The 27,672-nt window shown below is 39.7% G+C and overlaps 2 protein-coding genes across 2 annotated transcripts; both read left to right on the top strand.

The window, feature by feature from the left end:
* The first annotated feature begins 1,854 nt into the window (after positions 1 to 1,854).
* Positions 1,855 to 17,915, top strand: pls3 (plastin 3 (T isoform)). Its single transcript, XM_029448701.1, has 16 exons — positions 1,855 to 1,989; positions 7,563 to 7,667; positions 7,786 to 7,937; positions 10,614 to 10,743; positions 10,913 to 11,045; positions 11,585 to 11,666; positions 11,756 to 11,921; positions 12,025 to 12,167; positions 13,126 to 13,221; positions 13,311 to 13,506; positions 14,094 to 14,172; positions 14,282 to 14,399; positions 14,480 to 14,610; positions 15,459 to 15,582; positions 16,573 to 16,697; positions 16,809 to 17,915. Exons 2-16 carry the CDS (start codon positions 7,607 to 7,609, stop codon positions 16,939 to 16,941), a joined length of 1,869 nt encoding a protein of 622 aa, XP_029304561.1. The 5' UTR covers positions 1,855 to 1,989; positions 7,563 to 7,606; the 3' UTR covers positions 16,942 to 17,915.
* A 4,384-nt stretch (positions 17,916 to 22,299) lies between these two features.
* cnga2b (cyclic nucleotide gated channel subunit alpha 2b) lies at positions 22,300 to 26,946 on the top strand. Its single transcript, XM_029447954.1, has 6 exons — positions 22,300 to 22,400; positions 22,507 to 22,617; positions 23,480 to 23,656; positions 24,607 to 24,714; positions 24,835 to 24,941; positions 25,457 to 26,946. The coding sequence occupies exons 1-6, from the start codon at positions 22,300 to 22,302 to the stop codon at positions 26,944 to 26,946; spliced, it is 2,094 nt and encodes a 697-aa protein (XP_029303814.1).
* Positions 26,947 to 27,672: the final 726 nt, after the last annotated feature.

Raw genomic sequence — 27,672 nt, 5'->3', positions numbered from 1 at the left:
TCTTCTCCCTAAGAGCTCTCATCATCTCCCTCTGTGTCTCACATTTCAAGGAATATGTTTTACTAACTATTCTTGTCATTATTACTTCTTCTAACCCTCCTCTACTGTTATACAATCATTGTGTATTAACAAATTAATTACTAGAATAGGACTTCCCTTCATCTCTATTCCAGGAACCATTTACCATACTATACATTTGGCTTTTGACTAACAAATACTGCTGTTGTTCCTTGTATCACAAATTGCTTCACCAAAGCAGTCAGTCTGCTTTTCCCCTTCAACAAAGCACAAACAGAAGCCCACATCCTCAAATGCCTTCTCAAATTGCTGCTGGGTAAACACCTTTGCATTGTGTTTACTGCAAGAGTGACTTGCATGCATGACTTGCATGACTTGCATGTTGATATTCTGACTCTGTTTACATTACAGATCATTTAGCAGGCACTCTTATCCAGAGAGACTTACAGTGAACTAACTACAGGGACAGTCCCCCTGGAGCAACTCAGGGTTAAGTGCCTTGCTCAGGGGCACAATGGAGACAGCCCTGGTATTGAATTCACACCCTTCCAGTGTTGTAATTGGAAGCTGAAACACTAGACCACTGGGCAACCATTGGGTTAACATTTAGTATTTTCTGGGCCACATCTTTACTTTTATCTGATGCCATCTAGATTACTTTTAAGTGTCATCACACAGCGTGGTTTGCAAATACAAAACATTAACTTTTGAACATTTGGGAGGTTGACAATATAAGAAAATGGAATCTTTCTGCCGTGATTGTGCAGAGGATTTTCTCACAAATGTCTTAAGTAATTGACCCTTCACAACAGCAGGTGGCGATTTGTGCTTGACACTAGTCCCACGACTACCCAAAGGTGTCATGCATGTGTTTCTGGTTCAAATCTGCTACCGTGCTAGTGAAGTAGAGCCAAAACATAGTGATCTGCAAAAATCTAATCTAGATATAATTTAAAAAGTGTCCACAGATATCTGACAAGGGTTTTCCAAAAGACACTGAGCTTTGTCTCAAGTGGTTAAACATATTACAGTAGGGGTTGTTTCATGGTAACAAGTCACACAAAGGTATACAGCAGACACAAGGGAGAGGAACGTTGAAATTCATGTGCATAGCTTACTTTTACATTATTACTAATATCTCACCTTACTCTCTGACATTGTTCTCTCGTTGGTGTTGCGGATAACACAGCCATTTTCTCTACCAAGTCATTTCGAATCACTTTAAATGCGTCCAATGAGACCAGCTCAGAGAGAGAGGGTGCGTGTGTGAAGTGTGAAGTTAGTAGTAATGTTATAGTTGTTTAATTTACCTTCAGTTCTTATCACTACACTCTAGTGTTGAGAGTTCAATTAGCTGTGGAGAGCTAACCATGAGGATACAATTAGAGTTCCTGATAAATATTGGGCAAGGGTCTTAATACAAAAGGCTTTCCATGTTGTATGTATTTTTTCGGTTGACCCTTTAATTAAGTATTTAATCTTTTCATGGCTTACACAGAGATAAACAAAACGTCTATTTTTGACCATACAAAATGTTTTAAATGATTAATTTTTGGAAAAGCAGTACTTCTATTCTGCATCTTTTAAAAAGCTATCTGGGTGTATTATTTTAAACATATATATATATTTCGTCTACATTCAAAATGTTATCATTATTTGCCTGCATCCCTTCATTGATCCAAGCCAGAAGCTATGGGTGGATGTTCCGATTTCCACTCCAACAAAATCATTATTTGAGTAAAAACAGTTGCAAGCACGTATATATTGTTATTTGTCTTGCATAGCATACATTTATGTTTATAAGTATTTATTTTCTGGCACAGATGATCCTCCGTAGTCGGACATCAGCGTCTGGCGGTGACGTCAGCGACAGGGCGGGGCCGACATTCCTCCTGCTGTCTACTTTTGTCTCTACGTGGAGGAGGCAGGACTGCGAGCTGGACGCTGTCTGGAATTTTAGGCGCACCGACCGTGAGTACCAATATTCCTGGCAACTTCTACACCAACAGCTACTTACAGAGTTTGTCTCAATAGCGTTGACTTAAATAACACACTTGTATTCATCTTTCTTCTATGTGATAGTCGTTATCCTCTGTGTAGAGCAGAGGGCAGCATTTGCAGCAGTAAACGAGGATAGTTTCCTGCCCATAAAACTTGCATGCCTGTCGCGAGCCTGCTAGCTTTAGCTACACCTTCACTGTAGCCTATTCATCCTCACGGCGCTGGATAGGTCCTAGAAATACTGCAATAAAGTAGCCTCTGACTCCTTTTAATTTGCGACCAGATAACTTTTAGTAGCCTAGAAATAAACTCAAAGACATTACTAATGTAACTAATTACTGTAACTAGTAAGTGTTCTGAAGGTTAATGTTTTCTTTGAGGTTTTGGAAATATCACTTCATATTTGTGTATTTGTGGTGTGACTCAACCAGGTTCGTTTAATGAGCTCACCGGAGGAAGCCGCAGTCATTTAAAAGTATTCCCGGTACACAGGCTGGTGCATCAATGAGACATGCATAAACACACTCGCACATATTCTTTACACAAGGCTCGTATAATAAGTATTTTGCAATACGAGGTGTGTGTAACCGTACTGCTCTTCTGATGACGGATCACGTTTTGACACTTTTATAATACGAATAATGATATGACTCCAGCACAATTGTTCAGTAATTTACTTTAGTTCTATGATAAATGCATCTCGCCCTCCCTCTCTCTGCCACATTTCCTTTAAAATAGTATGAGTCATTTGCAAAGTGGATATTCACTCACTGCACATGTTGGTATAAGTTATCCTGTAAAGGACATTGTTCTTATATGCTCTTTATTTAAGTGGGTGTCGGAGTACGTTGTGAAAGGTTGGTGAGTGTTTTAATACTCGGTCAGGTCCTCGGTGTTTTGTGCACTCGTGTAAAGCAGCGGTTTTTGTAAATGTGTGTACTGCTCTTGAATGATTTACCAGATTTTTCCTGTCGAGACATCTGGGGCTGCAGCACATGTGCAGCTGGGATCCCAATTGTGGTTCAGCCTTGAACAACAAGAAGTCTGATAGTATCAGAAAGACCCACATTTGAACTTGAGAAATATTGTGACTTTGAACAAGTAGTGTGTTGTGAATACATCAGAAGTCTTATGCTGTATATTCTCGACAACATTGTATTAGTAGTATTACATGTTGTCTATCCTCGGTTAAAGTCTTGTTTAACAGCGGCGTACTTTTGATAGAGATGTTGTAAAACATGTTTAGTTGGTAAAGAGAAAAGTACTGATCTCAGGACTCCTGAGACTCACAGTGTCAGCAGTGAAAAAAGGGCTGTGTGCACATCCTATAGTAAATCATTTGAACTGTGCCTGTCATTACCTGATTGGTGTGGTCAAATGTCCCATGAATTTGTATGTGTGCTATATGTGCTATGCCTTACATCAGCTGAAGTAAAATGTGAGTTATTCATGATGCAGAACCATATGGGAGTACCTACTGAAGGTGTTTTAAATACAGACATTACGTGTTGTTATCTCTGTAAAGACTAACCAGACAGACGAGAAGGAGTGTGCATATAGTTTGTTTCCGCCCTTTCCACACACACACACACACACACACACACACACACACACACACACACACACACACACACACACACACACACACACACACACACCTCTGTGTGAGTTAACAGGTTGCCCCACTTTCTGCACTGTCAGGATTTTCCCTTCACTTGTTTCTCCAATGCAGTGCAAGTGATTGAGTTACTTATTGATAATACTTGTATTAAGTGTTGTAAAAATAATAATAAAAAGATGTCAGCTGCATCAGTTTTGTTATGCTAATTCCGATTAGAAGGCTCTCTCTGCCAAGGCTATACAATCCCATGAAGTTGTTACCTTGTAAATAGAAAATACAGTGTCTTGCTCATGGCCGCACGTCATGCTTGCAGGAGGAATGGGTGGTATTTCACAGTAACTGTGCCCTGTACCAGCTGATTATGCTGCAATTAAAGGATAATGCTTTACAGTGCTTTTGTTGAGTAATGGCAAACCCTTGTAGGTGTGGCTGATCAGTAGCAGCCCAACTCAACTGATTCAGCAGCACCTCTGTAACCTGTCTAATGACATTCCTAAGGGATGGTTAGTAGGGATTCCTGGCTTTACACCTTTGCCAGCACAGGCCTCTTGTACCTTCTGCATCATTTACTACAGCTACATCCTTTGATTTGTGCAAAAGTAATGTACTATAGAGAGCAAGTTGTAAACATTAGCTGCTCACAGTTGGGGACACTGTCAAGGGACCATTTCATTTGAACATTTCAGTCATGTTTCACCATATACCCTAGCTTTTTGAGCTTTGTTTTTTATAATACCCCTAAACCCAGCCCAGGGTGATATGTTTACAGCTGCGCATGATGTCAGAGCTGAGTAAACTCCACATACAATATTTGTTGTCGTCACCTCCTCCTTACCTGTCAGTGTGGCTGTGCTTATCTAATCCACACACAGCCTCAGTAGGAAATAAAGGGCTGTTGTCACAGACTGTTTGGTGTTTATGAGTCAGTTAGTTTGACTCACATCTGCGGCCGATTGTGACTGAGTAAAAATGTTCTTGCAGACTATGTTGGGTGTGTTGCATATGAACCTGACCACACATGGGAAGGGTGCCCAATCTATTTGTGTGTGCCTCACATTTCCCATGTTACTGTGTGGATGAAACACTGGCAGGGAGGGGTGTGTCGCCTATACACATTTAACTCCGACATCTGGGAACAGCCCTCCGCTTTAACTTGACTGTAAGGTCCATCAAAGGCAATCGTTAACAATGTGCCGTTTTGTGCTGAAAGAAATACTAGTGTATGTGTTATAGTTGTAAAAGAATAGCAAGAGAACTGAGAGAGCTTCTTAAAGGAGACTGCATTGCAAGTCCTGTTGCTCTTGTTTTGTTACTGCTAGATATCACGTGACCTGGATGACTGTAAACTAGGGCTGCAACAAACGACTCCTTCTTTTCTCAATTTGTTTGGTCTATAAAATGTCTGAAAATAGTGAAAAATGTCCATTCAAGTTCCTCAAAGTCCAAGGTGATGTCTTTAAGTGTCTTGTTTTATCATTCCAAAGCCAAAAGATTATTATGATATAAAACTGAGAAAAGCAGGAAATCTCCATATTTCAGAAGCTGGACTGGTTGCAGGTCTACTGTAAACCAACATGTACCGTAAGTGTGTAGAGGACTTGCTTTTTTGGGGGTCATTTTTGATCATTTCAGTTCAAAATGTGAAATAATTAGGAAATCTATCCTCTATATTGATTTTCTTTGTATTAATTAATAATTATGGCAGCATCATTCCGATGTACAAAAACTAATCGGTTTCACATTTCAATATTGTGTTTGAGCTCCATCATGAGTATCGATATGCTTTTAGGCAAATATGAGCCACTCCATTCAGAAGCTTGCAGCTGCGTTTAGTTGGAGGGTGCAGGAATCGTCTCTCGAAGCACACAGTCCAGCTGTCAAACGCAGCAACTGTCTTTGGAGCCTGACACTCTGAACTCATTTTCTGCTGTTGCACAGGATTTATTGCCGTGGTTTGTGGCCGTGCTTACAAACACTCCATTCTTCTGTACCACCAGCGATACGTCTCACATTTGTGCGCTGCCATCTGTTCCCTTGCTCCATGTACTTAACCCCTCTTCTGTTTTCACTCTCGCTCTGTCGAGGGTGTGACAAGGGCTGGCAAAGGAGGGAATGTTTGTCGGCCCTTATTGTAGCTGGGCTGACTTCAGCCACATTTCACATCCTTTAGGAGAAAAGTTAAATATAGCAACACTGGCATCGTCATTTTCCTAATGGTTCAGTCAGGAGTTTGTGCTTGCTCGTAGAAGTAAAACACCCTGTTCTCTGTGATTCATGGAGTGGCATTTAAAAGTATCTCGGTGTTGATTAAAGTGACAAATCTGGCGTTGTTGTTTTTTACTGTATAACCTTTTTATTCTAAAGGAATAAACTTGAGTTTATCTTGTTTGGGAACAACATTTTTGATTTTAAAGTGTTATTCCGTCACTTTGTTTTATTTGTAAGAAAAGCATTATGGGAACTGAGTCGCATCTCGGAGACCACATGGCTGCTGTTGAATCATCTTTCATGAATACTATTAATAGCTTCATTCATGAAGAGGATGCACGGGTTACTGGACCTTTGTTCATTGTTCGTCTGCTTGAATGTGAGGCTGCTGCGACCTCAGAAACACTAGATGGGATAAAACTATGCAAAGAAATTCACCAACAATATTAATCAAGTGGATAAAAATGAATTTGACTAACTTGACATTCAACTATTCCCTTATATGGTTTTTATACATGTAGCAATGTAGAAACAAGAAATGGCCTTGCCCCGGCGTTCTGCCTAGCATGCTGTGAAGATGAACAATCTGTACAGGAAATGGGAACACTTTTTTTGTCTGGATCCTTAGATCACCACAGTATAAACCTCATCTTTGTTTTCTGAACACTTGTGTTCGAGAGGAATGCCATCATACCAGTTTAGCCTTGGAGAGCGAGGCAGCACACCCTGCTCACCTCAGTGTAAGTGAAGCTCGATCTGCCCAGGCCTCGATGTGCATTCCTCTGCCACTGCAGAACGGGAAGGAGGTACTCTGAGGAATTCCTTATTTTCAGTGACTTTCAGATGGCTGCCTTGCCTCTGGAGTTCAGGAACAGTGTTTCAGTCGAGGGAAACAACTGGGATTGACTCTCACTGGCTATAGTTCTCTTTACACATTTAAATGAATCTTTCTGCTTTGTGAGGACAATTTTCTCTGCTAAAATGTAAAAAATGTAACCCAAACAGTTTTGTGATAAACCAGCATCAAACTCTTAACGTCTCGGAGAAGCAGCCCTCACAGAAGCCTCACAAATAATCCAAATGTTATTTTGTCACATAAAGCCGGATGCAGTCTCGTCGCTGTCATTACAGCCATCTCAGTTTGCATGGAAAAATTATTTGAACACCAAATTGATATGATAAAATGTGTAGAGCTGATGAAAGGGCAAAAAAAAGCAAGATATTTTAGTAAACAAATTGTCAGTTTTAGATAAAACATTAACATTAAACAGCTTTTTCAGAAAGTGTTGTGTAAAATCATCAGAAGCGTAGTAGTCTCAGCTTCTCTGGCAGTTTTTTTCTTTATAGCATGGACCCATTGGCTACACAATGGAACAGGAAATGACTTTGATTATAGGAGAAAGACATGCTTGGAAAAGGAAAAGAGCTAAAGGGAGAAACTATAGAGAACAGTAGATATGATCAGCAGGGGTGGGGATCAGCAGGGATCAGTGGGGAGACGGATATATGAGGGACTACTTTAAGACAGAAAATGGGGAGGGACTTTTTGTTCTGCCTTGAGAGGAAACGTCAGGATCTGAGTAGTTGAACATTGACTTGTCTGGTTTCAGGGTCTGAAAGGAGGTTTATGGGAGTCTGATGAAGCTGGGGTTCCCCTCAAGTCCCGTAAGTTTAAGACCCTGTTGTTGACCCTGTGCTCTTTTCCTCTCCGCAGTCCCACCTTTCTCTGACTGACCACCTCGGGTCAACCACAGAAACATGACTGCAAAGATAACAAAAGAGGAGAAGGAGGAGATGACGGAATCTTTTCGTAAAATTGGTGAGTAAAAGCCATGTTACCATGACAGTATTGTATATCATTGTTATGTTATAGTAGCTCCAGCCCTAGTTGTATCGTATGTCCTGATGCCTGATGGTTCTTTTTTGTGTTTCTGTAGATCTGGACGGCAATGGATTTGTCGATGATCATGAGCTCCATGAGCTCCTCAAAGATGCCGGCCATGCCCTACCTGGATACATGGTTAGAGAGATCATCCAGAAACTTGATCGCAACAACGACAATAAGATCAGCTTCGATGAGTTTCTGTCGGTACGTTAAGCGGAGCTCAGAACTGTTTGTACTGTCGAGCTTGACAAGTTTTCACCTTCTGTTCAGAGCTGTTCTTACTCTGAGTTTTTGCATTCTGTTCTGCCTAAAAGCACCTCGCCCTCCTCCTGGGTGGGGCCGCTACGCAAAGCAACTTTTAGCAGCTCCTTGCACGACGGAGTTGAAAGGCCTCTACAAACCACACACACGCGAACGCATACACACTCAGGGAATGTGGAAGTGAGGTCAGCAAAGTGGTGTGAGTTCCAGTATTTTGTTTCAGCAGTGATGAGGGAGAAGTCATTTAGAGAGGCAGCTTCTGGAGTGCAGCATGATTCAAGATCAGGAGGGTTGATCAAAAATGTTTTGTAGCTGTTTTTAGTCTTTTCTGTGACAGTTCAAGTGTCCTGTTTTAGGATATGTGGTACCTTTTTAGTTGGTTTAACTCTGAGTGAACCAAATTGAATTGGATGACCCTAAAAATGCAATGTGTCATGCAATGAATATCTCTGACTCCACCTGGAACGTGTTTCAGTCTTGAACTTTAACTGTTATGAGCTCCTTCATAATTACAATTTGAGGTACTCCTAATGGTTTAGTGACGACAACTGTTTTCCACAGTTCATCTGTGTACACTCTGTGTTTTGTAAACACACAGCATTACAAGTGGCCTCCTCGAGAGACAGAGAGAGCGAGAGCGAGAGACAGAGACAGAGGACAGAGACAGAGAGACAGAGAGACAGAGAGAGAGAGACAGAGAGACAGCGAAGACAGAGAAGAAAACATAGAGACAATAGAGAACAGAGAAGAGAGAGAGAGAGAGAGAGAGAGAGAGAGAGAATAGAGAGGAGAGAGAGAGAGATATATCGTCTATCTACGCGATCTATCTCATAGAGATATTATATATAGTACTGAGATAGAGGACTATAGAGAGAGAGAGCTCTTCTCGAGCTCGATCAGAGCTCTCATGCGATCGAGGATAGAGCGCGAGAGAGAGACCCCTCCCTCTGTACTCCCATAGATGTAAATGTTGAGAAAAAAAAAAACTACTTTTCCTAACTTGTAGAATTAAATGGAAATTCCTATCGTCTTTTTATGGTTACTGCTTTTACCTAAAGTGGCCAAAAAATGCAAGCTGGCACCTTGTGATCTCCTGCATGTCTGTGGTAAAGTGTGCTGTGCTCACAGTCTCACAGGCTGAATAGCTCATTGTGGACACACCAATGCTAGTGGGGCTGAGGTCACTGATGAAGCAGCAATAACTTCAAGTATCGCCTGTATTACCACACAGCTTTGTGATGAGCGACATAAAGTACTTTACAAACCTGCACCACAGAGCTCTGTGTTCCCATTAGTTGTTGTTGAGCCTCTGATTTAATGTTTGGAGATAATTATTTAATGTTGTGTAAGCCTCAGGGTGGTGAAGGTGTGGAGGATAACTGCTGTAGCCCTGGTCCTGTTGATAATGACATACTGGCACTCACACACTCATCACTAATATTTAGATTAGATGTTTAGTGAAAGCGCTGCGTCTCATTTAAAATCTCTAACAGTGTATTTAAATGCAAAACATGAGTTGGTTTTATGAACCCGACGTCTTCTGGATCCTTTATATTAAATTGACAATGTTCTTCATTTATATTGTTCAGAAACTCAGTTACTAGCGTAGGAGCTCTAAACGATAACAAGGGATGCAAACTGTAAAAGGAAAGAAGATGATTTAGGTTTATGCAGCCATACCTCAGGGGTTTTTTCACCATTGACGTATGAAGCGGATCCAACCTTGCAAAGTGAAACAATGTGGTTCCTTTACCAAAAAGCAATTATTTCTCAAATGTATTACTTTAATCTCAGAAGTTCTGAGCAAATTCTTGGAATATTACTCCCATCCCCGGCGCTATAATTATTATTATTATTATTTATCAGGTCAACATTTTTTTAAATGGTTGACAAATATCCACCATGAGTGACCAAGTTATCTGTAGTTTGATTTCTCTGCACTTTATTAGATGCACCGGCACAGACTAATGCAATCTTACACAACTGTTCTGCCATAAAATCTACTTTTATGACGTCTATAATGTTTCTAATGTTGTGTTTTTTGTTGACTATATCATTGAGGTGTTATTTAAATTATATCTTTTAGCATTTAGCTTAATGGTGCTGTTGTACTGCACTCCGTTATATTGAGGTGTTTTTAATAATCTGACACCCCACCCTTTTAACTGTGACCCCAGTAATAAATACAATTTACACGTTTCAGACCTTGTCAACAAAAACATGAATGAACTATTCTGTGCTTTGTGATGGTAAAATATACGGCAGAACTGGTTTATTAAATTGCATTAGATTGGACAGGTGTACCTAATAAAGTGGCCGCTCGGTGTATATGTCAGAAAAGGATTCAAAACGGTTTGAAATATGTGATAGTAGTAATTGATGTGTTGCTGACACTACACATATGCTATAATGTAAACCTATGAACAGCAGAATTCAGTTTTATTATTATTATTATTATTGGACAAAGCAATTAATTTATTAACATCTGCAACGCAATCGCTTATGCACAATTCTAAATGTACATAAATATGTCCTAAATATTTCAGCCTAAAACAATAATGGAGGATTTTGTTTTGGCATAGTGGTAGTTTCTCTAAGTATTCTTTGGTCTCGTTTTAGATCGTGCAGGAACTGAAGGACCTTGAAATATCAAAAACTTTTCGCAAGGCCATCACCAGAAAAGAAGGCATCCAGGCTATTGGAGGGACGTCGGTGCAGTCAAGCGAAGGCACACAACACTCGTTCTCTGGTAGGACATCGTCCCCTTCGCTCCAGTCGCTGCTCATGTTTGTCATAAACTTTGTCCATTATGGGTTTCCTCATCTGATGCTGAAGTGCAGAGGGTACAATGTGATACTGTGTACAATGTTACATTAAGTGTTTTTGCTTTAAGTATGCGTGTGTCTTCATCCTCACAGAGGAGGAGCAATATGCCTTTGTGAACTGGATCAACTCCGCTCTGGAAAAAGACCCCGACTGCCAACATGTCCTGCCCATGGATCCCAACACAGACTCCCTCTTCACATCTGTCGGAGACGGTATCGTACTCTGGTGAGAGTTCCTGTTTTCACTTCAGGCCAGACAACACAACTCTCCCTGAAATAAATGTACCTGCATCTCACTAGACTTAGGCAAAATATTTCCTGTTTTGTGATAACAACCAGAACAACATTCTGCCTTGCGTTGCAGAGTAGATATTGATACTAATAATATAGCATTTACCAGGGATATTATTATGACTTGTGTACAGCATGACACATGTTAATTAGGAAGCTAATATGATTCATGTTTTGCTACAGTATTTAGTATAATTATTAAACCTGCATACAGCCACTTTATGTTGCGTTCAACAGCACAGTAAGAGGCAAAATAAAGTTCTGTCTTTTTTTAATTTATTTAGATAGACAGCATTTAAGTATAGACGCTGCAATTACATGGTTGTAAGTTAAACCGCGTTGCCACCAGGAAGCCCTGAAAATATTTTTCTTTTGCAAACGATAAACATTCTGGTCGCTATTTCTACGTGATTTTACAACGAGGATACTGCATCAAATGTCTGATTTTAAAATGTCATGTTTGGTTTTGTACAGCAAAATGGTTAACCTGTCGGTGCCAGACACTATCGATGAGAGGACCATAAATAAGAAGAAGCTGTCACCGTTTACCATACAGGTCAGTTTAAGTTCCATATGTACATCAGGGCTGCTGTTGATCTTACTTTTTATTCAGTTTTCCCACATCTGGTGCTTTGTACCTTGCAGGAGAATCTGAACCTGGCCCTAAACTCTGCTTCTGCCATTGGCTGCCACGTAGTGAACATTGGTGCTTTAGACCTGAAAGAGGGGAAGCCCCATCTGGTGCTGGGCCTGCTGTGGCAGATCATCAAGATCGGTCTGTTCGCTGACATCGAGCTCAGCAGAAATGAAGGTACAGGGAATAGTTGATAGTTCTGTTACATAATATGTATTTAAGTCTGGGTTTCCTGGTCTGTTGTCACGTATCTTAACTGGTCCTTAACACCCCTCGACAGCGCTGGCAGCATTGCTAAGAGACGGGGAAACCCTGGAGGACCTGATGAAGCTTTCTCCTGAAGAGCTGCTGTTGCGCTGGGCAAACTTTCACCTGGAAAATGCTGGCTGGCAGAAGATCAACAACTTCAGCTCTGACATCAAGGTGTGCCCGCTCACTAACATTGAATCCAGTTGTTGTATCTTAACACTAGATGCAGGTAGATAAACCACTATAATAATACTCACAGGATCAACAGTCTGTCACCTGTTTATTTCCACGCACTTCTCTAGTTACTTTATCCACCAACACAGGTGTCTATCAGCACGCTGGGCCAGGCAGTGCACGTTTGTGTTTGTAAAAACTCACTCAAATATCCGCCTCCACTGCTCCAAAAATAGGATTGAATGGGTCGTGTCTCTATCTTGGCAAACTGCCAATGTTTCCCAAAAACATGTATGTAAGCGTTGAAGATATTATGTGCACATTTTGTGGTTTCTTTGGCACATACCTATTGCTAAGGAAGTTCAGATAAATTATAACAATTATGTTAGATTAGTTAAAGTATTTATTTGTTGGAACAAGTCATTAAACTCTCGGGCGTTGCCGGGCCTCTCCGTAAATCATCCAGGCAGTTAGGAGAAGCTACCGCACCTGTTGCCTGTTTTTATTTCTCATGCTACCGCTTGCTTTACTGTTTTGTACACAGAAATCAGAAGTTTTCTGAGATGCCATGCTTTTGTTCTTTCTGTTCTAACTAGATTTCAGTATTTTTTAAATATTTACTTAATAATAATAATAATAAATATATATAATATATATATAATATATAATATATATATATATATATATATATATATATATATATATATATATATATATATATATATATATATATATATATATATATATATATATATATATATATATATATATATATATATATATATATATATATATATATATATATATATATATATATATATATATATATATATATATAAAAAAAAAAGTATGAAGTTCATAAATACTTTTCTCGGAGTACAGCTATCTTTTAATGAGATAAAAATGATGTTACACGTGAGATTGTAAAAAATCTAATTTAGTTTGTAATATTTTTCAGGACTCAAGGGCCTATTTCCACCTCCTGAACCAAATCTCTCCAAAAGGCACGGAGGAAGATGAGCAGCGCATAGACATCAACATGGCAGGCTTCAGCGTAAGCACTTTGACAGTTGAGTATCTTCACCACTTGGTCACAGCTGTGCAGCGCCTCTGATCGGAGCATGTGGTCTGTGTGTTGTTCAGGAGAAAGATGACGTGAAGAGGGCAGAGGCCATGCTGCAGCAGGCCGACAGGCTCGGCTGTCGACAGTTTGTCACCTCAACTGACGTCGTCAGCGGAAACCCCAAACTTAACCTCGCCTTCGTCGCCAATCTGTTCAACAAGTATCCAGCGCTGACCAAACCTGAGAATGAGGACATTAACTGGGGACTGTTGGAGGGTGAGTGTGGAGAGAGGTGCTCAGTTATCTCACAGTATCCATGTTCTAAATGCTGCACATTACTTGTGAAAGTTATGTTTTCGTGCATTGTCAAATTGGTGAAAATGTTTCTTCATTTGTGTTGATTATTTGCATGTGTGCTTTCTTAATTTGCTGTGTGTTGAGCTCTCAGGGCCTGTAAATAATGTCGAAATACACAAATGGTAACCAGAGATTACCGCCGCAGCCTGAGAAGCACCAGTTCTGAACAAACCACTGCTTTTTGTTTACTAACTGGCGTGCAGGCTTATTTTAGCATAGTAAGTCATTTTATATTTACAATTTGACAAAAAGCCGCTCTTAACTTTGGCTCCTATTGGATACTAGAGTTAATATGCAGAACGTTACAATAAGTCGGTGATCATTATATCTAGTTACCATATATTTAGCTTATAAAGCTAACGGAGTGACACCAGGCCTGTTCAGCTCTGATGAGACAGACACGCTGCATGTTTAGATCTACACTGACTAATACTGAGACCTCCAGTATTGCCTCGAGCCACGTCACATGAAAGTCTCCTAAATCCAATTATCCTTTTGTTGTCCAGGTGAGACACGAGAAGAGCGGACTTTCAGAAACTGGATGAACTCTCTGGGAGTGAACCCACATGTCAATCATCTGTATGGGTATGTAACCACAAACTGTGTATCTATCTTCACTTCTGTGTACGCTGGCATCTGAAGAGGTTTCATATTTTAAATGTTAATGATTATCAAACAAAATCTTGTCTTCTAGAGACCTGCAGGACGCCATGGTCATCCTTCAACTCTATGAGAAGATTAAAGTGCCTGTTGACTGGAACAACAAAGTCAACAAGCCGCCTTACCCCAAACTGGGAACCAACATGAAAAAAGTAAATCGGATTCCTTTTTAATCGTTCCTACGCATGAAAATAATTCCTCTTTTGCCAACTATTTTATTTTGTGCCCCTAGTTGGAGAATTGTAACTATGCAGTGGAACTGGGCAAAACGGCCAAGTTCTCCCTCGTTGGCATCGGCGGGCAGGACCTGAATGATGGCAACCCTACCCTGACTCTGGCACTGGTGTGGCAGCTGATGAGAAGGTAAACACTACTGCATCAGGATAACGTCACAAAAAACATCCTGGCATGCCAAGTACGTGTGGTGGATTTTCAGAATCAGAAATCCTTTATTAGTCCCACAACGGGGAAATGTACCATCCATGTTCATACATGGATTCTCTGCTGCAGTGGCACCGTCACCTTTTGTTTTGTTATTTAGTATTTAAATGTATCAAAACAAGTGAGACGGAGGTATTTTTATGTATAAAAAAAGACCAATGAGGGCCCTCAGAATGATTTGATCCGGGACCTTTTTTAGATGTAAAAGTGTGTTACTATAACGGAACTTTTGAGATTTTCTGGGGCGGGGGGAACGAATAAATTAAAAAGAGAGGATATTTGGGTACATGAGAATGGATTGATGCATAAAAACAATAACATTTTGTTTATCAGGTCGTATGCCTGTGTGGCATTATGCAACCCTACAACCACCATCGTCTTCGTTGTCAGATTCGTTGTGTTATCTCTGTATATTTACTGTAAACTATTTCTAGGGAGTGGGTCTGTGGTGACCTCCATCTCATGCCAGTGGTGTTGGTAATGTGCGTGTTCCTTACAAAGCAGGACCACATTTCCATCAACTCTTCTGCCAGTAATGGGTGGAGACATATTTAGTAGTTCCACATACTTCATACGCTTTGTGTCAAGAGTTTTAGAGACCTAGAAATTACAACAAAACATATTCCGACGTTTACTAAAACAACAACAAAATCAGTCCAGAATGAAAGCTCCCTGCCTGATATTATATTTTTTGTAGTTGTGTTTAAATTGTTTAAAAGTCTTCTTCAGTTCATATTTCTAACAAACTTTCTGCATCTCTGCCTTTTCAGATATACGTTGAATGTACTGGAGGGACTGGGAGATGGACAGAAAGTAAATGATGACATCATCGTGAAGTGGGTGAACAACACGTTGGCGGAAGCTGGAAAAACCTCCAAGATTTCAAGCTTTAAGGTAAACATGTTTTTGTGATTTACATTTCTATCAAAGTAACTGCATGTGTAGATTACGTTCAAATAAGTGATGGATAGATCCGTGCAGATATGTTAACCGCTCCCTCTGATTCACAATCTGTGCGCCAGGAATACTTAGATTAAAGTTGTTGCCTATGATACTTGCGTACGTTTACTCAAATTAAATGTTTTACTGCTAATGGAGCATTTGTAATATTGTAATATTGCTTCTTTTACGTAAAGTAAGGATATTTCTTCTTTTTCCACCACAGAGACATCCACCCTTATTATTAAACATAACAATAAACATAAAAAAGTGCATAAAGGAATGAATAAATTAAATATTTCAGCATGGCTGCCAACATATAGAGACCTCGTACTATATGGGAAAGATATTGTCTCTGTGAACTTGAAACTCACTACACTGCATGATCAGATATAACTCCCTGTAGGAATATTACAGTGGCTATATTTAATTGATACCATAGATAAAAATGCCCAAAAATTATGTAAGTACATCACTATGAATGTACTATTCAGTACCACAACCTCTTCTCTTTTGAGAGCCACAAAGTACAGTAAGGTCTTATTGAGTTTACTGAGCGCCATTTAAATATACAATTGGTAGTTATAAAATACTATAGAGGCACTGTAGTGGGACATCTCGGCACACAGCAGAACAACTATGCACCTGTTGAAAGGAAACGATGTGACTAAAAGACATCCCTAACATCCCAACATAACTCGGCACCAGCAGTCTATGTGGACGTACATACAGTACGCATTGCAGGAGCCTGAAGTCCAGATGGACAAAACACAATAATCATCTGTAAAATCCAGTTTACAATATTTTACCATGTGAAAAAGGATAGTTTATGAACTAAACGTCAAAGTTTAATGTCATTTATATACAGGTAGTGTCATACAAACCTGTCAGTCAGGTAAGCCTCTGTAGTAGATTCTTAATCTGTGTGTGTGGTGTGGTGATCAGGACAAGGGGATCAGCAGCAGTTTGGCTGTAGTGGAACTGATAGACGCCATCCAGCCCGGCAGCATCAACTACGAGCTGATAAAAACCGGCAGCCTCTCTGAAGACGACAAGCTGGAAAACGCCAAGTAAGATTTTCTATGACAAAAGCAACAGGAAGTAACCTTTTGCTCTTATTTTGTGGCTATGAACGAACCCCTTTTTTTTTAAATACGAGTCGACCTCTCTGTCATCCCCAGATACGCCGTCTCTATGGCGAGGAAGATAGGAGCCCGCGTCTACGCTCTCCCAGAAGACCTTGTGGAGGTCAAGCCCAAAATGGTGATGACGGTCTTTGCCTGCTTGATGGGTCGGGGGATGAATCGAGCCTAAGACACTGGCTGGGATCATTGTGACACTTACTTAAACCGCACAAGTCATTTTGAAGAGCTCCCCCAAACCGAAGGAATTAAGTTTTTGTTTTGTTTTTCAAATGAGAAAAACACATGCTGTCAAAATCAGAAATTTGCATTCATCAGTGTTTACTGAAGAATAATTCCCTCTTATTTAAAGTGACTCCACGATGCTAAAAGAGATGGGTCTTGTGTTACAGAGGACAACTTGTTACTTTCAACGTTCAGAACTCTTGGTTAATATACAAGAATGCTGTTTTTTAAAGCGAGTATTCATATTTCCAGTTGCAAGGTTGTTTACATATTTTTACACAGACCGATAAGTAAATGATATCTTTGACTAAGCAACACACATTCCTTACCATACCATACTTATGAATAAATGCTTGACGAGGCTAAAATAAAAAGTCAGAAGCGTGATGTTTAGGTGGAGCACACTTCCAAAACAAAACGCCCAAACATTGCTTCTCACTTATTGAAGTACAAGCATGTCTTAATAACTGGCACCATAAACTACATATCTGTATACAGAAGCCATACGGTCAAATTATAGTCATGACCAGCCTGGCAAGCTGTCTGTATTCTTGTACTCGTCATTTGTTTGTTTGTTGGGATTATTACTCGAAGTAAATGCTGATTTTTGGGGCGTCTGGTCTTTGTTGTGTTGGACTTTTGTTTTTTGTTGTTTTGGTCTGTTACGGTAGATGAGGAGCAGGCGGACTGGACTCCTGGCTTCTGCTGTGCCTTCTTCTTGTCTCAAAGACGACTTGTACTCTTTCGCTTTCAGGTTTTCCCTTTTTCCTCTTGTATTCAACATTACCAAATATAAACAGTAACTTCGTTCCAGGTAGTTTCATGATATTCTATGACAATGGCCAAATTGTATTTGGTCTCACGTTCTTGTCTACTCTTAAAGTGCTTTACATGTAACAATAAATATGTATTTGAAAGCTGCTCACGTGTTTTATCTTTATTGTTTCTGGAAAAAGCATCTTCCATTTGGAGTTGAGCTGTAATGGTGTTTCAAAGATTTTGCTCTGGTTTGATTTGAATCCTCAGATCTCATACCCATCTGTCTGCTTATCTTTTTACTTTGTTCACAGCGCCTATAATAAGTACTCATCCCCCTGCAAGTTTTATTTTTTTACAAAATTGGAACAAAGTGGATTTAATGTGGCTTTTTAGATACTTTAATGTCAAAATGGTACAAATACAAACTCATCAATTATGTCAATAGGTACACATCAAATGAATTGCATTATTTACAACACAAACTCAATTGCAACAGACAATAAATGAGAAGGAATAAGAACGAATGTGTAGATTTATAGAAACTAAAGTTTTTGAGTTGTATATCTGAATATACATTTGTAGACTCTTTGTTTTATTAATAAATGCTCTTAAGTAATTCCTCATACATCTTAAGTGGCCTTTTATAACAGTAATATATGGATAAAAGTAATCCATGTAGCGTCAATAGTGCATCTGCTCAGGCTAGTAAAGTCTTAGATCCGTAAACAACATGTTTTGCACATTTCCTTTTTAGTAAAATTGTATTGACTTTATTTAGTTAATATTCAATAAAGAAATGATACATAAATATATCGATATACAAACATACACATGAAGGAAAAAAGAAACACATTAAAAAAGTGACAAAGATACAGTACATTTAAATAAATGAATATAAAAATGTTCTACAGCTCAATCAAAGTCCAGCTTCACCCCACCTTACGGTCAACAGCTGACCCAAGTATGTGTGTTCAAGGTAATTAATAAAGGACCCCATTAAATAGTTTGTTTTTTCCTAATAGAATAGGTATTTTCTAAGGATATACATGCAGACAGTTCTTTTAGTCATTTACCAATACGTATAATCTAAATTTTTAAGCCACTATGGATCAATCGCTCTTTATTTATAGAGCACTTTTCATTGACAAAAAAGGTAACAAAGTGCTTCACAAAATAAAAAACAATTCCAACCTCACAATCCATAGACAGAGCAACACAACTATGTATAAAAACACTTAATACCACTAATAACACTGAGTAAAACAAGAATAAATTAAGTTAAAAGCCAAACTAAAAAGGTGTGCGAGAAGTCCTTAAAATGCTCCGTAAATATCATCTACGGCTCCATCTGCTGCTTATTGTGATCTATGTCTACATTTAAGATATGTTTATCCTACAGACATTAACTTTGTTTTACACCTTTATGATCCAAGCTTTTACCTCATTTTCTTTTTACTGCTAACTGCTTCTCCTTTCTCTTATCATATCTGTCTGTATATTTCCTTAATGCTTTTATGATTCTTCCCCATTTTTCATGATAGAATACAGTGTTTTAAAAAGCATCTCGTAAAAATACATATATTTATTGGTGTTTGTGTTCTACATTCTAGTTTTCTGTTAACTATCTGTTGACTCTTTCTTTACAGTCCATCAACAGTCTTACAGTGCGACAGGGGATAGTGATGGCAGATTGTAGTTTACTGTTCACTGGACTGAATCTCAGCCCAATGTAAAGTCCTCTGGGCTCCGCTGCCTGATGGCTTTCTCAGTAAGTCTCCGCTTTCTAAGGATCTGATTAAAGCTGAGACTGTCAGAGAGCGGGGTGATGAGGAGGCGGTCTCCTGTGGCCTTCATCATCTGGGTGTTCAAGCTCCATCTGCATCAGAGAGAGAGGGTCCGTGGGGTGTTAGAAAGAGAGTTTGGATTTATAGGGATATAGGGACAATTTTTGTAATTTATTTTAATTTTATCAACAACATTAGTTTAAAGGGAGAGACAGATCAGACAACAACCAGTCCAAGTTTCATATAAAACTGAAAATAATATTTCAAAATAAATGATTAAAATGTTTCTTAAAAAGACCAGAACAATAGAATCAATGACAATTAAGGAAATATGATTTAAATAGTCTAATGTTACACAAAATATAAGGCCAACAGTGGTGTATGTTTAAATGTTAACTCTATATTTTAACTTGCACTATTTTGTAGCTTTGATTCGGTTTTTTTCTTCTTTAATTTTTATTATTATTTATTTAAAATTATATATAAATAATGTTTAAAATTATATATATATAAATAATATATAAATATATATATATATAAATAATATTTAAAATTATATATATTTATTATTATTATTATTATTTAATGAGCATTTTGGGAGGCAGCCTGAGATCCAAGATTTCTCTGCCAACCACTCCTTCTCTGTTAGTGATAAAGAATTTGAAACATGGAAGGAGTATTAACACCTTTTACTCAAGTACTTAAGTTAAAGTACTCATTCAACACTGTAAAAACACGGCATTAGCCTACAAGTAAAAGTCCTGCATTCAGAAAGTACTGAAGTATTATCTGCCAAATGTACTTAAAATATCAAAAAGAAATTAGTCATTCTGCAGAAAAGAATTATCCCTGTGACCGATATATATTATGATATATGACATTATTAAATCATTAATACTGAGGCATCAATCATCAATCAACAGGTCACAAACCAAAATGTTGGGAACAACTGGTTTAAGCTTGAACACTTTTCTTTATCTGATAAGTATCAAACAAACGGGAATAAAAAGTTTCAGTGTTACATGTAGTGGAGAAGTAGAAGTGAAGTACCTCAAAATTGTACTTTAGTACTTGAGTAAATGTACTGAGTTCCTTTCCACCACTGAAAGACAATATTTTAAGGAAATAGACTAATACTATACACATGATTATGCAAACATGTCGATGCACTACAAATAATAAATATTGGAAACGTTTTTGTCAAATAAACACAACGAATGAGATAACCTGTTGAATGGTCTGCTTGCTTTGAGCTGTTTCGCCTCAGTCTGAAGGGACATCTGGGCTCTATTCACAGATTTCCCCGCTCTGCATCATCTCCCATCCTGCATGGATCAGGTGGATCAGGTGGACCACGTGTGCGTGCTCCTGAGGGGAAAGGGGGAACGCACTTCTAAGAGGAGGCTCACAGAAAGTGTTGCAAGCACAAGACTTGGGATTGTTTTTTAAGAAGTGTTGGATGCAGTTTGATGTTTCCTCTCGTAACATCCACTGTGGGCACTGAGGATGGATTGGCCGGGAGAGAGCTGCTCTAGGTTGTGTCTCTGTGAAGTCACCGTGAGGATTTTATTGGAGTAACTGAAGGAAACTAAAGGTAAGAATACAGATATGTGGAAACTGAATTAGTTTAACCATGATTTTTTTTTCTGGCAAACATTTATTATAATGCTAATAACCCACAATTGATCATTTATTAAGAATACAATTTAATGACAAATAATTTGTTAGATAGGAAGCTTTATCTCATACTGTATTAAATAAAGAATATATAATAGAAAATATGTTATATTTGTAGGGAAACTTTCTCGTCACCATGTCACTAAAGTTAATTCTTTTTTTTATTTTACAGGTAATTTCCTAATAATTTCCTAGAAATAACTACATAATGTGGCACTTCCATGAATAAAAAGCTCCATTTAAACCCAAGTAAACGTTTATTATTTTTTCATGTATTATTGGCAACCATATTAAATTGTTTGTTAGTTGCATTAGCAATTAGTTGGAATAAATCCTATGAGTACCAAGTTACAATGTTGCTTCTAAGAAACCTACTAATTGGAAAATTATTCAGAAATGATGGAAAAAAAGAAATACAATAATAATGTAACTTGTGTCTTTGCAGTTGAATTGCCACTTTTTTACAGCCCTTTCATTAAACCCAGCAGCAACTATCACACATACATGACACACTTTGCTTTTAGTCAGCACCCTGGTTTCCTAAGTGATGCTGCTCTTGAGGGAGCACAGCTGATTGGCTCGTTGAGCCTCAGAGCTTCATGCAGACGGTGTGTGTTAATGATCCGCCAATTAGCCACACAATGGTAACATTCGCCTAATCACCTTGTCATGTGTCAGGGGATGAAAAGGTGTCACTGCTCATGATTTTGGGGTAAGGGATGCTCTTTGGAAATAGATTTTAGTTGCATGGCGTCAAAACTGCATTTCAAACAAAGCAGAATCGTGCAGTTTCTCTTGTGGCTGCCTCCGTCACCACAGCAACCAGCTGTTATGTGACGGGCCAGGTGAGGGAGTGTGGCAGACAGTCCCAGTCGTCCCCCTGTCCCCTGACTATAATCTGTCACACGCACCATAAACACTCCAACAGACTCCTGTACTCCTTGTAAATCATTAAAAAAAAACCTCTCTTCTGCAGTCATAGTGTCCCTGCAGGAAAACTCAACTGAACCCTGCTGGTCACATAGAGTAGATGACCGCAGAGGCGGCAGTGACATGAGTGTTTGTCCACACCTGCAGGTCTGAAGATGACGGGCCAGACGGCTGAGAGAGACCGGTCCCCACACAATCTGTCAGTGAAGACCACCTTGGAGGAGGAGATCGAGAGAGCCGAGAGTATTCTCAGCAGGTGAGGACAACTACTTGAAATCATGTGTTGTGATGTTTACGTCTCAGAAGTTTGTTTGAGAGAACCAAAGTATAGGATGTGCCGACATGTGCGTTTTCACTCCCAGGGTGCCATCTGTGTGTGATGACACATCCTCAGAGCTACAAAGAGTCGCTGCTCTCGACCCTCACGGACGCACTTCCGGAAATTCTTTTCAAAGGAACGGAGCTATCTCAAGGTAAAGCGGTGGGACGTCTGCCTCCTTCACAAAGCTTTTAGACACTGACTGATCAGAGAAGGTGAAACATTATTGTGCAGCTCTTTTAATTTTTAATTTTTTATGTTTTGTAGCAAATAATGTCTTTTTAAAAACAGTCCATGGCTGTTTATGCATATTAAGTTTGCAGTGTGCAGTTTAAGTATTTTTAAGGTCACATGCTTGATAAAACAAGACATAATGTCCCTCCTGGATCCAAGCTCACAAAGACCTTGGTGACTTTGTGTCCCAGAAGCATAAACCAGAGAAATGGTTCCCCATCTTATTCTGTCATTGTATGAAACTGTTACTGTTATTATCGTTATATCTTTTTGTTTGTTAGCTCTGGTGTACTTTCCTTGTGTTGTGTTGTGTGTTTGTGTGTTTGTGTTTGTGTTTTGTAATGTATTGTTATTAAAACATTTTTTTAAACCAAAAGGGTTAAAAAAAAGAAGAATGTAATGTAAAAACTTTTAAAATAGAAATATTTTACTGTAAAGGCAGTAGTTGAATCCGTATACTAGATAAGATACGATGAGATATTTCTTCTCTGAGGATATTTTTTCCCCCAAATAATTTAATATGTTTAAATTACTTTACTGTAAGTCGCTTCGGATAAAGGCGTCTGCTAAATAAATGTAATTTTAAACATAAATGTGTCAAATTAATTGTGATTCCTGGTAGAATCAACTTACCAAATGAGACTGTAGCGAAGCTAAACTTATTAGTTTCTTTAATAAGTTGTTATGCAGCTCCCTGTGTCACTGTCATGTTTTTATGTTCATATATGCAGAGAAAGGTTCTTTAAAATGTTATGAGAGCTTGTATGTTTCTTGTGTGTCAGTTTAGTGAACCTGGTGGTGAGACTGAGGGAATGGGCACACAGGAGCCTGCGGGAGGAGGAGGAGCGTCCAGACTCCTTCCTCGAACGCTTTCGTGGCCCTGAGCTGAGAACCGCCCCCAGCCGCATCAGCAACACGCAACCAGATGCCAATGGCGACAATGCCAAAGGGATCTTCAGGTATGCCTGCCTGTTACCCTGAACCATTACTACGTACTTTGATATGCACTGCATGACCAGAAGAACAGAAACACACAATCCAGTACGAGACTTCTGTAATAATACTATTTTTGTAAAACAACAATGTTTAAAATACAGTTGATACGCAGAGTTTTTAAAGGGACGGTTCACCCCAAAATCAAAAATACTTATTTTCCCTTTAGTGCTATCTATCAATCTAGATTGTTTTGATGGGAGTTTCAGAGTGTTGGAGATATCTGCCGTAGAGACGTCTACCTTCGGCACTCGGCTTGTGGTTCTCAAAGTGGCAAAGAAATACATTTGAAAAACTCAACAGCAATTTCTCTTTCCAGAAATCATGACCCGGGTACTCAAGATAATCCACAGACCTTGTTGTGAGCAGTTTCCTGTAGGAACTATTTTTATTTTTCCTGAGCTACACCTGCATACGAGTCTTTGAGCACCACAAGCCGAGTGCCATCTAGTTCCATTATATTGGAGAGAAGTCTGACATCTCTATGGTTGTTATGTCCAACACGCAAACACAACACAACTATTTTAGATTGATGAATAACACTACAGGTAAGACACTTTAAAGTGTCCAGATCATAGACGTGTCCTGTTTAAGTAAAGGTTTTAGAAAAGAAAGGCAGTTCAGCACTCGGATGTGTTGATTCAACTCGTTGATAGTTTATGTGATTGCAATATAACGTGAGGTGTTTCTAATATTTTTAATTCTCAAAATAAGGGGGAAAAATGGACAAAATATTAGAAACACATTTCAATATAATATAGTACAATACAACACCAATGCTCAGTTGTTAAAAATAATTATTGCAGAGTTATTGCATTACTATTTTTCTGTGTATCTTTGTAGTAATATGTAACTTTACACAAATATAAGCCACAGTTTTGTCTGACTGACTTTTGCAATCTCTCCATGCTCTCAGGAAAAAGTGGGATTTGTTTGTGGTGTCCCCATCTGATAACGCATACTACCGCTGGTTATTTGTTATCGCCATAGCAGTGCTCTACAACTGGTTCCTTGTTGTAGCGAGGTAATGACACCACAATCTGTTGGAGTCCTGCGGCATCCAGAGACGCTTGATGGATGTATTGAATAGGTGTAACTGTCCACTTCTTAGGCTGGAGCATTAAATAATTTTTCTTTTTTTAAGGGCATGCTTTGAGAAGTTACAGGTGGGTAATTACATCTGCTGGCTGGTGTTGGACTACCTCTCTGACTTTGTGTACATAATGGACACGTGCGTCCGACTTCGTACAGGTAATCTCTTTCAAGATACAGCTTCTAGCATCAAGACACAATGAAGTGCAACAAAGGTGCTCAGTTTGAAAGGCGCTGTTTGATTATTCACATATGTAATATGACAATCCTGGTGGAAATTGGAATTTTGTGTCCCTTTCCGCCCATTAATTTGATTCAGCATGTCTAAAAACAGAGTGAGCAGAACAAACTATAATCACAACACCTACATATTATCAGCTTTAAAGTGTTACTACAAATGTTTTGCTTATCCAGCAGAGAGTTCTCCACCAACTCCTCAGGGAACTATATGGCTGCTAAATGCTTCACTATGTTACCAGCTAGTCGCTAACTTCGTCCTGTCCAATCTGTCAGTCTGGTGCTGAGCAGGTGTCATACAGTAGGTTTTCAAGTTTTGAAGCTGCTGGAAATCGGGTTAATGAGTGTGTCAGGACATAAAACAAAAGCAATAGCTGAAAGGAGAACAGTTAGCTGAGGTCACTGCTCAGCTGTTTGGTTTTCTCTTCTTGTCTCAGGGTTCCTGGAACAAGGTTTGCTGGTGAAGGACCATGCCAAGCTTCGAGACAGCTACGTCCGGACGTTACAGTTCAAGCTGGACGTGGTGTCCATCCTGCCCACTGACTTGGCGTACATCTCCACCGGCATCCACACGCCACAGCTCAGGTTTAACCGTCTGCTTCGCTTCCCGCGCATGTTTGAATTCTTTGACCGCACTGAGACACGCACCAACTACCCCAATATCTTCCGTATCGGCAACTTGGTGCTTTACATCCTGGTCATCATTCACTGGAACGCCTGCATCTACTACGCTATATCCAACTCTTTGGGATTTGGCTCGGACACTTGGGTATTTCCAAACATCTCCAAACCTGAGTATTCCTCCTTGACTCGGAGTTACGTCTACTGCCTGTACTGGTCGACTCTTACTCTCACCACTATTGGAGAGATGCCTGCACCCGTGCGAGATGAGGAGTACCTTTTTGTGGTCTTTGACTTTCTTGTCGGGGTGCTGATCTTTGCTACGATTGTGGGAAACGTTGGCTCCATGATTTCCAACATGAATGCCACCCGTGCTGAGTTCCAAGCCCGGATCGATGCAATTAAACACTACATGCACTTCCGCAAAGTCAGCAAAGAACTGGAGACACGTGTCATTAAATGGTTCGACTACCTCTGGACCAACAAGAAAGCAGTAGACGAGAAGGAGGTGCTGAAGAATTTGCCAAACAAACTACGGGCTGAGATTGCGATTAATGTACACCTGGAGACCCTGAAGAAAGTGCGCATTTTTCAAGACTGTGAGGCAGGCCTGCTGGTGGAGCTCGTGCTCAAACTACGCCCCCAGGTCTTCAGCCCAGGGGACTACATCTGCAGAAAAGGGGACATTGGAAAGGAGATGTATATCATTAAAGAGGGGAAGCTGGCTGTGGTGGCAGATGATGGGGTCACACAGTACGCTCTCCTCACCGCTGGCAGCTGCTTCGGGGAAATCAGCATCCTGAACATAAAAGGTAGTAAAATGGGAAATCGTCGGACAGCCAACATTCGCAGCTTGGGTTACTCCGACCTCTTCTGCCTCTCTAAGGACGACTTGATGGAGGCAGTGACCGAGTATCCAAATGCTAAGACTGTGCTGGAGAAGAGGGGCCGGGAGATCCTGATGAAGGAGGGTCTGCTGGATGAGAACGCAGAGAGCGGCGGGCTGCATAAAGAGGACACAGAGGAGAAGGTGGAGAGGCTGGAGTCCTCTTTGGACACCCTTCAGACTCGCTTTGCCCGTCTGCTCAGCGAATACAAACACACTCAGCAACGGCTGAAGCAGCGCATTACTCTGCTGGAGCGCCAGCTGAATCAAACAGATTGCGGTGCAGATGCCAGCGATGACATGGGTGCAGATGCAGAGACGGTCAATGAGACAGACCTCGAGCCTGTTGCCCATACAGATGGGTCTCCGCATCGGAGTAATGTGGAAATGGAGGACAAAAAGAGCCCAACAAAACACTAACTGTCAAAATAAGGAGATGTTGTCTCCTGAAATACTTTGCAGACTCATTAAGAGTATAGAAAAACCTCATGACACCCTCTGTTACTTCAATTGTGAGAAGGTTTTATCAGTTTAGCTGAGTGTAAAGAGATGACTGCATGTCAATAAACATGAAAAGAAAGGTGGACTACATTGCTTTGCAAATGCAGTTTTTGAGTTCTTGTCAATGCCAAAACCAGTTAATTGAATGTACTGTATGTTTAAATGGTGGCTTTAAAGTTACTTTACCAATCAAGCCAATTCAAGGTGTGGACAACACATTACTGATGAGAAAGAATTTAAACTAGAGTAAGCTAAAAACTTGCAAATTAAGTTTTAATGTCACTTTTTAGATTTAAGACTAAAAAGCACTGGAAATTGCAGGTGGTTCCAGTTTTTGGGTCACCTGTAAACACCTTGTGTTTGGTTGCATCAGCGGAGGGATTCAGTTCTCCCGACATGTTATACATTATGGCCCTGTACACCTCGTCTCTTGCTGCTCCTCCAAGGGAAAAAGTCCAGAGAGAGACGGTAGAAGGTGATTTGCTTAGTTCACATACACAAACACAGTTATTTTCCAGTCGCCTTATGTTCCAAGTTAGTTCTGAATCATGCTCATTATCATAACAACCTTTTGTCGTTTCCTCCCTGCTTTGGCTCTTTGTGGGACATTTAAAGGGAGTTATTTTGGCTCTGGTGAAGTGACTC

The sequence above is a fragment of the Cottoperca gobio genome, chromosome 14 (assembly GCF_900634415.1).
Source record: "Cottoperca gobio chromosome 14, fCotGob3.1, whole genome shotgun sequence".
NCBI classification, from domain to species: Eukaryota; Metazoa; Chordata; class Actinopteri; order Perciformes; family Bovichtidae; genus Cottoperca; species Cottoperca gobio.
The sequence above is the reverse complement of the archived record's forward strand: the minus strand, read 5'-3'. Positions and strand labels throughout refer to the sequence as shown.